Source organism: Archocentrus centrarchus, chromosome 11, assembly GCF_007364275.1.
Source record: "Archocentrus centrarchus isolate MPI-CPG fArcCen1 chromosome 11, fArcCen1, whole genome shotgun sequence".
Classification (NCBI taxonomy): Eukaryota; Metazoa; Chordata; class Actinopteri; order Cichliformes; family Cichlidae; genus Archocentrus; species Archocentrus centrarchus.
Window position 1 is genome coordinate 20566629 of NC_044356.1, and position 13070 is coordinate 20579698.

The 13070-nt window shown below is 43.4% G+C and overlaps 1 protein-coding gene across 1 annotated transcript; it reads right to left on the reverse strand.

Moving 5' to 3' along the window:
• Positions 1 to 784: 784 nt before the first annotated feature.
• sp4 (sp4 transcription factor) lies at positions 785 to 9221 on the reverse strand. Its single transcript, XM_030741627.1, is given in 12 exon segments — positions 785 to 3172; positions 3555 to 3736; positions 3738 to 3752; positions 4634 to 4832; positions 5526 to 5567; positions 5570 to 5609; positions 5611 to 5841; positions 5843 to 6054; positions 6057 to 6729; positions 6821 to 7171; positions 8135 to 8205; positions 8476 to 9221. Coding segments are annotated over 12 exon segments (2295 nt in total). The 5' UTR covers positions 8483 to 9221; the 3' UTR covers positions 785 to 2900.
• Between the last annotated feature and the right edge of the window lie 3849 nt (positions 9222 to 13070).

The window sequence follows — 13070 nt, forward strand, 5'->3', positions numbered from 1 at the left end:
GCACACTTAACATTACTGAGATTTTATAAGCAGAAAGAGGAAATTCTTCCACAGTAAGGCCTCATGTGCGATCCCCTTTTTTTCTGTTTTCAGTGTGATAAGAGAATAAAAAGTCTGCCTTTGTTCTGATACTTTCATAGCTTATTAGATTAAAATAACTGATACCTACAAAACTCAACAGAAGCACCTGAGGGTGCAGACAGAGACGCTGCAAACTGTTTTTGAAGTGCTTCAAAGGAGTGACACGTCAAAGGTACGCGTGAGCTGCCTACTATGTGATACGTTTTGTAAACTCGACAGTGACTTGTTGGTGAACCCTCATAAGCCCCAGTTGGAGTTGCACTCATGGTGTTGTTTTTATTGATCTCTTTATTTTTTTTTCCTAGCCTTTCCATCATCTGTCCAGACAAAGAAGAAGAAATTCGTCAAAGCTGGTCTGATGTGTTTCTTCTTGAGTGTCAAACGATTGTCCTGTGACTCAGGTTGGATCTTTGCAGCGCCAGTTCGAAGGCCACGATCAGCACAAAGAGTAACCAGGAGCAGTAATTGTTCCCACAGGGAGCGCAGCTACTTCATCATCACCGCTGTCAAAACACAGCTGAGAGAATACCCAGTAATAAGGAGGCAGCATGAGTTATAGCTCTGTGTGTGTGTGTGTGTGTGTGCAAAGCGTACCATATGTAAAAATAGTTGTGTCTCCATCTGTGATTTCTCTTTCCCTCAGAATCACAGCATCATCAGAGAGAAATATGAGACTCACTTTAAGAATCACTTTATTGTCAAGTGTTATGCAGGCAAAGCATCTTTTTTTTCTGCTTGTATTTTTTTTTCTTTTTTTTTTTTTTTGTTGACATAACACATTTGTACAAACCAGTTTTAAAAATATCAATAAACTGGAGCCTTTGAGGCTGACCTGGAAAAAAACCCATTATCAAATGTCATGGAGACGAACAAACATCTTTAGAAAAAGATTTACAAATGAGATGTCACTACAAAATATCAAAGAAAAAAAAAAGTTGTCACACAAAATATTACCAAAAACATCTAAATTTGTTTGGTATCAACCTTTTTCAGCTTTAAACAATAGTAACTTCTTTTTTTTTTTTTTGCTTTTGTTTTTTTTTTTGCTTTCTTCTTCTTTTGTTTGTTTATTTTTCTCCAAAAACACATTATGGCGCAGAGAGAAAAAAAGAAGAAACGAACAGCGATGGTCAGACGTAGAAAAAAAACAAAACAAAAAAAAAATAAAACAAAAAAATCCAGAAGCACGAAGAGTAAAGAAGAGAGAAGCAGCACTACGGCAAAAAACTGAAACATGCTGTACACAACCTCAGAGTCAACGCACACAAATACAAGTCCAGCAAAAAGGCAAATATTACAAATCAAGGATAAATAATAAATTAGCCATACACAGTGGGGTCCCTGTTTGTTAACATACTTAAGGAGGAGTGGGGGTGGGGGAGTTAAAAGAATCGATAAATTCTATAAAATAAAAGCATCTTTTAATTTAAAATTAATATACGCACTGAACTAACACAGAGAAACACCACCAGAAAACATTTCGTAATATCCACATAGCTAAACAGCCTGACCGACTCCCACCCGCGGCTCTCATCGCTCCGTCTTAATTGACCTTGCCTGTGCTTTGGTTTGCCCTCCACGTCGCCCTCTAACAACTCCGGAGAGCTCCCCTCTGTCTCTGTCCGGCTCACTCTGTACGACAGCTTGTGTTAAGGCAATTGTGGTACATCGGTCATGTAGCAGGGTTAGAGGCGGAGAGGGGCGGTCACCAGAGCACAGAAAGCAAAAAAAAAGAAAGAAAAAAAAAAGTAACATCAGCGGTAGTGCTGTCACCGCAGTTATGCCGACCGTGTCGTGTCGTTTGGTGGTGTAAAACTTTCAAACACGTGTCGGCTGATGTGTGCAGCTGTGATGTCAAAGCCACCCTGTGGTACCAGGTCATTCGGACTACGGCACTGCTTCCCGATGCTTTCCCTAATATTAGAGCGAACAGAGAAAACTTCCCCTGACAATGTAAACATGGTTTCACTAGGATTGTCATCATAGTATTGCTTTCACTAAACAAACAAAGTTGTAGAAAGCTAGATTGTTTTTCTCTATAGAAACCTTTTTTTTTTTTCTAATGGCCACTGCGCCTCAATAGGAATGCATTATTTTATAAATCTGCTTATATGTGCTTTTTTTCCTCCACTACTCTTCTTTTTAGAATTATCCCCTATCTTTGTCATCTGATCACAAAGGAAATCAACACCTGAATCTGATCTGAGGACTAAACCTGAACCATGAATAAAACTCAAATTAGATAGATCCTCTGCAGGACAGCATGGGAGTACACACTCATTCACACAGCTCACATTTACACACCCACCTTCCCAATACTGGCCCTGTTCCATCACTGTTCTGCACAGCTCTGTACCATGATTGACCCTCAGCACTGCCTGACAGGTATGAAGCAGGAACACAACTTTGTGCAGAGTTAGATTCTGCTGTGATTAAGAAAATGTCTCTCAATGTTGGATGGTTTTAGATTCAGCAGGTCCCCCTGTCTTGTGCTAATCTACTTACATTCCCTTCCCCGCCACACCTGGAATTATTATAGATTAATTTTTATAAATGCCAAACTAATCTGTCATACACTCTAAAATTTTTTTTTGTTATATGTGTGTTAGTTTTGTTTTAGATTGCTTATATTTTTCAGGTTTCTGTTCATCACATGGATCCTGTCCGTCCCTTAAGAGTCTCTTCACGAGCAAATGATTTAAAAATGATGTCAAATTGAGAAAAAAAAAAGGAAAAGAAAAGTAACCCCCAGTCCTTGCAGAGACCTCCAAAAAAACAGGAAGCCAGCCTTCCGCAAAGAGACAGGAGTCAGTCGCCTATTAATACTCTTCCTCCTCCTCCTCTTCCTCTTCCTCCCGGTGATTGGAGGTGGTTGGCGTAGCGGGGTCAGACTCACGCGACAGGGTTGCTACAGCGACAATCTGAGGGGAGGCGGCGAGGTCTTCAGGAGCATCTTCCTCCATGTCATCAGTGGTGATGATTGCCACCGCGGCGCTGCTCTTCTTGTTCTGATGAGTCTTGATGTGCTTTGAGAGGTGGTCGCTGCGCATGAAGCGCTTGGAGCATTCGGGACACTCAAAGCGCTTTTCTCCTGCAAGAGTGGGGAGGATTAAAACAAAGCAAAACAAAACAAAACAGAGGCTTTGATGTTATGATGATGACTTCAAAAAAAGAAAAAGATATCTGTAAGTAAATTGTGGGAAAAGTGCGTATTTTCTGGTTCCTTCCTCTTAATATTTGCAGCTTTTCTTGGCCTTATTGATTATTTGGGTGGTGGGGAATAAAATCTTTAAAGATGTCACCTTGACCTCTGTCAGCTTGCAGTGGGCACTGTTTTTTTTCTTCACTATTTCTTTTGGACTTTTCAGGGACTGACAGTGAAAGTAAAAGCTGCAGCCCTAGTTTGCATTCAGCAGTGAATTCAAATTAAATTCAAAATCAGTCAGCATCCCTGTCCCTGTGTTTTCTCCTACCTGTGTGCGTTCTCCGGTGTCTCTGCAGCTCGTCGCTCCGGGTGAACCTCTTGCCACAGAAGATCCAGTTACAGACAAACGGCCTCTCACCAGTGTGCCAGCGCAGGTGGGCCCTTAGGTGGGACGTCTTTCCGTAGACCTTTCCGCAGCCCTCCATGTGGCAGATGTGCTGCTTTTTCTTTGGGATCCCCGCTGTTCCTACAACACAAACTAGTGTTAAGAGTGAGGACCTGGAGCTGTGTGTTACAGAGCAAAGGGGAATACAGTTGTTCCTTTCCCTTAAAGTCCATCTCCTGGCACTGATTACAACTCTAAACACTCTTATAACAATTACATACACTCCCTTCCAAAAGTATTGGAGTTACTTTTGCTGTAGACTGCTGTAAACATTATTCAGTATATAGCTTTACACTTTTGTCTCAAGTTGTGTACTTTCACCCCACCTTCTCTGTCAGCCGTTTGCCTGCACCCCACCCCCCACTTTTCCTCTGCATTTGCAAGCCTCAGAAGTTATTTTGTGAGCGCTGGGCCTAACTGACAAAATGTGTGTTTGTTAAGCAGCGTAGCAGAACCCAGTGCTAATTTTTGTAAATCAGGAGGTACACTTAATGTCTCTTTAGCATATATAAAAAAACCACTATGTGGCCATGGTAACAAATGTGCTTCATCAGACAGAGTCCGTAAGCCTTTTAGTTTAGGAAACATAATCTTTAGTCAAAAGCAGTAAAAATCCAATTGTATTTCTTCTTAAAAGCATCATTTTTAAGATCTATGTTTTGTATGCTAGCTCCACTTAATCTGAAATGCAGGATGTTGAGAATTTTGGAATAATAATTGGCTTTGTAAATTGTGAACAGGTAACTATAGATTTATGGAGAATGAACCATGTCAGACTTATCAGTTTTATTAATGTTATTAGTATTTATCAGTACAGTGGCAGAACTACTGTAAGGGGATGAACAAGAATCCACTGTGAAAAGACTTTTAGGTCCCAAAGAAAGAAAAGTTTGAATTTGTATAGTTTGTATTCACTAGGACCCTTCAAAGATTAGAAATAATCATAAGCATCTTTTGCATACCTTCCCTCTCCATCCCTGCAGTTTGGACAAGAGCAGGCGACACGTCGAAGCCTCTTGCTGGGAGGTCCCTCCTGGTCTGAAGAACTCTGCACGGAGCTCAGCTGGTCTGGACTCATTGATGAGCCTGATGCCACATTGCCCACAGTGACAGTCACAGGAGATGACTGAACTTTGACCCCATCCTGACCCTGTGGTTGACCTGGGGATGATTGAAACTGTGTAAACAAATTGATCAAAAACAAGGACTGTGTCTTTATCACAGCAGAAGAGGCTAAGAAAACAAGATCCAAGACAGCCTTGACTATAGACTGTATACAGAAGATGGAGCCACCATTATGTCACCCATGTGTTTGAGGAGTTCTGCTTTGAACTCTGGCCTAAAGCATATCTTGCATTGTCTATTCTATTCTAAAATTATAAAGCATACATATGAACTGTATTGAAGAAGACTTGAAACTAGGAGTTAAGGTTATTAACGCATTAGGAAAATGTTTCCTGAAGCTTCATAGACTTCTATACAAACTGACAGCAGGGGGGTTGCCCCCTGCTGGTCATTTGAAAGAATGCAGTCCGAACACTTTGAAAACCCAGAGGCACCATGCCCTGATTTTTTTTTTTTTTTAACAGTCTATGTGTCATACACACAGTTTGACTGAGCAGGCTGGAAAGCAGGACATCTTTTAATTCAAGCTTTAAAAAACAAAATGTATGAATCAGTGTGTCATAACGGGAGGGATTTAAATGTTAGCACACCGGACCTTGATATTTTCATATTAAGTAAAGACTCTGTCTGCACAACCACATTGCATTCACAGGTTATTGAAATGAGTAGATGGTGCTGAATAATCTCTACACATTTAAATGCACACAGTTACTTTCATTGTGCCCTTACCCTGTAGACCAGTAATAGTGAGAGGTACACCCTGCACCTGGACCCAGCTGTGCTCAGTCCTGCGATGCTGACCGTCTGCACTCCCTGACCCTGGGTTTATCTGAGCTGCACTTAGTGTCAAGGGAGCTCCACTAAGAGAGACCAGCCCTCCACTTCCAACTGCTGTCCCACCAGCCACCGGAGCCAGCGTCAACTGCTGTGGCACAGCTGTCCCAAGACCGCCCTGCAGGGAGACTCCACCAGGCAGCTGCAGCGTTTGCCAGGTGAGCTGCCCAGAGGGTGACAGGGTTGGAGTACGAATAAGGACCTGGGCAGGGGTTCTGAAAGGCCTGGATGGGCTGCAGGGTCTGTCCTGGAGCCAGCTGGAGGGTTTGAATGTGCTGAGGTTGCTGCTGGCCCTGGGCCTGACCCTGACTCTGAGGCTGGGGCTGCAGCTGAATCTGCTGCACCAACTGGTGCCCCACCTGGCCCACAATCACCTGCTGAATGGTTCCAGGTGTGTCTGTCTGGTTCTGCAGCCCATTGGCCGGTTCTGGCTTTGAGAGTCTGGCTCACTGCTCTGCACTTGGGTGTCAGCTGATTCACCCTCTGATCCAGCAGAAACCACTTGAGCCCCATCAGGTATGCTGTCAACATCGGCTACTGCTGTTGTTGATCCAGTTGCAGCTGTGGTAGGAGCTGCCCCTGACACAGCTGTTGTCACAAGCTGGTTGCCATTAGCAACAGAGAATGTGCCATCTGCTGATTGGATAAGCTGCACAGCTCCACCCCCTCCCACATTATTGATCACAGGCAAAGCCAGGGTCATGCCACCAAGATTTATAGGTACTGTGGTCATAACAGGAGTTTGGGAGCCTTGCAGAGTCTGCAGCTGAAGTGGGAATGACTGTGCGGGACGGATCTGCAGCGGAACCGTCTGATTGGCTGTACTTGTCAGGATGGCCTGCTGGTTGGTGGGCTGAATGATAGCCTGGGTCTGGCCCGAACCTGGGGTCTGGATGAGCTGAACCTGCTCGGGAACAGCCCCGATGGAGGCTGTTTGAGGGCTGATATGGATCTGTTGTCCATCTGCGGTCTGTAGGTGTGGGATGACCTGATACTGGACTCCTGCTCCAGCATTGGGCAGGTTCTGAACCTGGATAATCTGGAACTGCTGCTGTTGCTGATTGGCTGCAACACTGTTGGTCCCACCTACTGCCTTCACCTGCCCAACAGAAAAAGAGCAGCAATTCAGTTATGTGGACAAAGACTAAAAATCAATACAAACATTTGCAAAAACCCACTGTTTCCCTCACCTTGCGTACACCAGGTGAGTTGTCATTAGCCAAGGTGGGGGCCACTGTCACAGCAACAGGTTGACTGGTGTTCTCCTTGGCCATAGTAGGCGCTGCAGTAATGATCTGCCAGCCGTTCCCTGTGAACTGAGCTGGGACCAGTTCCAGCTGCTGGGGCACCAAGGCCTGGCCCCCACCTGTGTCCACCACTATTTGACCCTGGATCTGTCCTGCCTGCAACTGGATTTGACCAGCCTGGACCTGGATCTGCTGGGCCCCTGCTTGGGCCTGTACCCCCTCTGCTCCCCCCTGCCCTCCGATCTTACTGCAGGTGGCTGCTAGCAGAGCCAGCGGAGACGGCTGAGAGGAATCCTGGAGGAGACAGTTTAGGAAAGTGGGTGGAGGAGTCATGGATGGGAAGGGTGAAGGGAGAAATGATTAAACAGGAGTGACAAGGGAAGGAAGGAGAAGAAACGAGTCAGGGTTAGAAACACAGTAACTTGTAGCTTGTATACATACACAAGCAAAACAAAAAAGTACAAGGTGTAAAGATTAAAAAAAAAAAAGCTTAAGGCTGGGGATGAGTGAGTATCATCACAAACACTCAACGAAAAAGAGAAAGAGGAAAAGCGAGGGGTGGGAAATAACATGGTGCAGAAAAAAGAAACAAAAAGCTGAGTGAAAAAGAGAGAGAGCTGTCAGTGGAAGTGGGCGGTATTACAGGAAGCGAGTGGGTGGGCGTGTGAGAACCACATTTCTCTTTTCTCAGAACACTGGAAGAAAATGCCGCCTTCTCTCTCCTCCCTTTCAAAGGAACTAGGTCGCAGGCAAATTTTTAATGCTCAACACCTCACAACAGTGCACGGGGAAACAGCCTAGATTTTGTAACAACTACAACAGCATTAAAATTAACACAGCCAGCAATGCTCGCCATACACATTTAATAACAAAAGATGCGCTCAAGAATAGATGCCTGGCTGAAAAAAATCTCAAAGATATATACAACCTGCTGCGGAGAGAAGTGTCACAGTCTCAGAGCCAAATACCAAAGCTGCAGGTCTTTAAAATATATCCATGTGCAGAATTAAATCATTCTGATCATAATTCAAACAGACAGTTCAAAAGTGTAGCGGTTGAAATGTGACAGCCGTATAAGCCTATTCATGAGGCTCTGGGTTGGCTCTGTGTAGGGCTGCACAGAAGCAGGAAGTGGAATTCACCAGAGAAACGCCCCCAGAGGTGTCTGGCTGACTGGGCTGGGAGGGAGAACATTTTTGGCCTACAGGCAAGGGAAAAGTAACGAACTACAATAAACTACTATTTCTTTGCTTTTACCTGTGATCCAGAACTTTTCCCCCTTTTAGATGCTTTCCCTCCTTCAGTTCCAGATGATTCCTTCTTGGAGTCTGAGAAAAGAGAGAGAAATGTTAGAATATTTCCAGTTATAATATTATCACAGGAGGGATTACTGAGTACTACAAAGTGCCAAGTACTATACAGGCACTGCGTGCTGCAAATAACATCCAAGCAAAATGCATAGATAGCATCACAGAGGTGATCAATAAAGACAGAGGAGAAACCAGTAACCTCATCATCAATATCAAAGGGGCATTGAGCTTCCTATCTGTCAGACGGATAGAGAGAGGGGTGGAGACGGGGAGGGGGAGGGTACCTACCACTCATAACGCATTAATATACCGAGAGGGAGAGGGTGTAGTTCACGGTAGAAGGCCGGCCGGGTACACAGGCGGAGGACGGCCTATATGTTCGGCTCTGAGCCGTGGCGGATCTGCCCGTTTGACGAAACCACCCACCGGCCAGGAAGGGCGGTGCCAAGCGCAGGAACAATCAAACAGCCCCAGATAACGGAAATAACAGAGAGAGCAGTGACCGTCCCCGGTCCGTCGGACACCTCGCAGACCCGTCGTATGCCTCTTTTACCGGACAGACAGTCCATAAACGAGCAAATTGGCGCTTGTCAGAATGATATCCACAGAGAAGTTGGCAGTGTGTGACCGTAGAGGCCCACCCACTTCCATTTAAGCATAAGGACAACACCCTCTTCGCAGCTCCTGCCTGTCACCGCTGTTTCTCACGCCGCACGACGCGGGGACGCCTCGTCGCCGTCCGTCGCGCACCGAAAACAAACCGTCACCAGTGTTAATATTTTAAGCGTATTCCCCTTTTAGTCGTGCACAATTGATTTTTTTTAAGGGGGAGATACGGGGAGATAGCTGTGGCTTTTGTGGGCGGACGCGCTCCTCCCACATATTCAGATTGGACGACGGGGCTCGGCGTGCGAGGGTCGAGATGGGAGTTGTATTTTGGTGAGGCCTCGCCTTCTCGAATTGGCTAGCGGTGACGGAACTACAACTCCCGTGATGCTCTGGCGTGTTAGGTCGGGTTGGAGAGGTGATGTTGGTAGTCATGTTGGTGTGAGAGCGAGAGGGAAGGGCGGTGACTTCTGTTTTATAGGGGGGTTGGGCAAACGGGAAAAGAGGTGTGTGTGCGTGTATGGGCGTATGTGTGTGTGTCTGCGCGCGCGCATGTTAGTTTCAGAATGTCAGTAACGGTTAGAGAAAAAAAGAAGATAAGCAGTGGAACAGAAGATTTTATTACTCTGCAAAAATGTAACAAGGTGCAATTGTAACAATTTTGCTTCAAGGCTGATGCACTATTTATTAACCTCATCTATATTTTCCCCCTGTAGTCAACTTTAAATCTTATGTAGTAGTAAATTACATCATTAAATTATGAAAAGCTTCACTCTGTACAAGATTTGTGTGTATGTGTGCTTGGATACTTGTATGCAATTGTGAATTGAGTATCTGTGAATTTTGAATGGCTAGTTCAACAAAAATGTTACTCAAAACAAATGAAACTTTTGGGAAATGTATCATAGCTTCAATCTGTCAATCAACGGTACTTTAAAATTTGTCTGGCTCATGCTGCTAATATGTTTATGTTTATGGATTTTGGCCAGTTGGTTCCATGAAAGAAGAAAAGGTACTTGATGTTTGCTCTACACCAGGGGTGACTCTAGGTTCAAACCATTAGGGGGGCTCAGCCCCCAGTTACGTCATGCATAGAATGCACTGCAACTGATATGAAATATGCTGCTTCCAAAATTTCACATTTGCAAACCTCGATTCAACTGAGTGCACATTACAATTTCACCTTTAAAAGCAATCTGTTTAGTTGGATGACTTATTGAAGTGTCTAAGAATGATTCAGAATGAACGATCACAGATCTGAATATAATTGTTGGTGGATCCTTGAGTTGTCAAATCTGAGGGAAAGGCTCAATCATGTTAACCAGACTTTTCCAAAGTAAATTAAAGAACAATTTTTGCCAGAGCACATAAAAGAAACATTGTTTCAGTCTCTTCACCACGTTAGGTAGAAGAAGTCCACCAAATCATCAAGCATTTAAAGTAGTATTATTCAGTAAAGACAGTGGAAAATCATCCTGCCAATCCATACACCTGGACAGCAAGCAAACTGGTAAGCCATTTGCATTAACATTAAAGTTTCTGAAGTCATACAAACCCTCCCTTATTCAGTGCAGGGTATCACGCACCCCAGTTCCAATGGTGGAGAATAGATTTGTAGTCTGTCACATAAATGTAGTGGCTACATCCTGTTCAAGCCATTTTTAGAGTAGGGATCTACACAAGTTAGCGTTATTGTTAAGATCTTGCGTAAAACACCAGGACACGACCACACGGTAATTAACACACAATGCACCTGCACAGGTATAAACGTCGGCAACATCGGCCACTTATGTAGGTTAAGTCGTAGCTCTACAGAGACCCAGCGCTGAAGTCTGAATCAAGCGTAAGCTGGAGAAGGAGGCTGCTGAGAGTAAGGTCTGGGCTTCACTGCTCAGGCTGCGGCTCCGTGACCCAGCCCCGGATAATTTTCTCATACTTTAATGAACACTTTTTGCTATATTTAACAGCAATTAAAGTTTTTTTCTTCGTTGTCTTTTGGAGTATAATGTGCAGTGTTCATAATGCACGATGCATGGTGCTGCACAGTTAAGCAGTATTTAAAATGCGGTTCATTATTGAAGAACGATTAATGGTTTCAAACGCCTTTGTTTAGACAGTTTCTGACATTGTCCATTAATTAGTCATAAAAATGTAACTTGAGTGTTTCTTAGTTTTAGACTAGTCGCTTAGTCTAATTTTTTCCCCCTTGGTTAGTCAACTATGAAAGTCGCCAGGAACATCCAAAGTTTAGAGTGATATGAATCCTGCAAAATGGTAGCATTCATTTCAATATTCTGTTTAGAATTTCCACTTGCATTTTTTTAAGTACTCCTGGAAAGCACACAAATCATCCATGAAATGCATAAACTTACTTTGTGAAAAATAATAATTGTTTTTCCACCTAACTTCATTATTGATATCCATATGAATTTCTAGAAATATTCACACTGAATACTGGATGCTGCTGCTGGTGGTCATTGAAAGGTAAACAGCCTTCTGGCTTGCTCTGGCCTGGATCTGGAACTGTTCTGTGACCAAACAATGAAGCCCAGTCCGACTAGAACAGGAACAGTAATTTTTAATACAATAAAATAAAGTACACGAGCTCTGTGGCTGGCATAGGCCAGCAGACCAATGGCTTTGAAAGCCAACATTAGCAGTTTGCACTTTATGCAAATTTACTGCAAATTAATCAGTTTGCACTTTTGCTAGTTTTCAGGTAGATTTCAAGTGTGTTTTAAATCTGCACCTCTGACTTGTGTCATGAAATGACCTCTTCATCTTCTTTCAGCTGCAGCAACGAAAATCTGATTTATTAATGACAAACTTGCTGTTGAGGCAGCAACGCTTCTGTGTGAGTGCACTGTAACATTATGACATCAAGAACGCGGTTAAACCTGCTTTTTATTCTATCCTGTCTCCAGTAGACAAGTTGGCAAAATATAACATTAGAGGACGATGTCAGAAAATAATAGTAATATGATTACTGTTATTACTATAGTTATTTTTAGGGGTGCTTGAGCCCCACCCCCCAGCTCACCTATGCTCTATTAAGCTTGGAAGTGGAAGCTTGGAAGCAGGGTAACATCACAGACTGCCATAAACCACACATGTTTACAAGCTTCTTAGAGTTTGAACAGATACATTTAAATAAGGTCATCTCCTAATTAAATCACAGTAAATGGTAATCATTGGTCTATTTGTTTGTAAGTGACCTTGTAGAACCAGGTTGCTTATATCATCCAGCTGTAGTACAGACTGTTTTCTGTTCACACTAATAATACCTAGCAGGCCATCTGTTTCAGCATTCAGAAGCCGTCCATGAAATAAGAATTAGTCTTGCCATGATAACTTGAGTTAAAAAAAAAAAAGTGACACTGTTCCTGCTGTTCTGTAAATGCATCTGGAGTGGATTCAGGCCGATGAAGAGCAGCTGCACTCAAGTGTCTAAACAGAAAGAGAAGTCAAGTCGTTCACTTTAGTGACAAAACCTCTTTGAAACTTCCAAACAGTGTGTTTTAAATTCATCCCAGCGAATTTAAGATTTGTGGTGAAGCTGCAGACCTGTATGGGTTTCTCCAACCCAGTGACTTTAGCCAGACAGACGCACAGTCCTGGTTCACCAAGCAGAAAACATCATTAGCAAGCGGCCAACTGAGGATATGGCTCTGGCACACAAGGGAAATATTTAGGCTTACAGGCTGGCAGCCAAGGTAGCAGTGTCTCACTCCAGCATAACCCCATAAACACTCAGACAGAATGGTATAAAAGAGCCACTTCTATTATTAATTAAACCCCTGAAAACTCATCTCTTTTAGTCTAAGTGACAAATATTAAGAAGTTTTTCCTTCAGTATAATCCCTTCATGCCTTCCTGTGCCCATGCAAGGCTGCAGAGATAGCTCTACACCTTTGCATCATTTTAGTATGTGCAAACCTCTAAATATGTAAATGAGTGTTTCACATTATCTTCACCAGCCTCTCTGCCATGTGCCTGTAACTTAAGCATACCTGCTCACTACACGTTCAAACCAGGGCCACCCACATGCCAGTGTCATACTGTGTAGATATGCCCACCATGTCATCCATCATCAGTGTTTTTGGACTGTTCTAAAGCATTGACTTTGTAATTGGGATATTAAATGGGATGTTAATTTGGGCTAGTGTTAAATAAAATGAACTTACAGGAGGAAATGAAACAGTTTTTTAAACCTTTTTTTTAGTACAGCTAAATTCTGAACAGAAGGAAATGCAATCCGTTTGTCACTCATTTTGGCC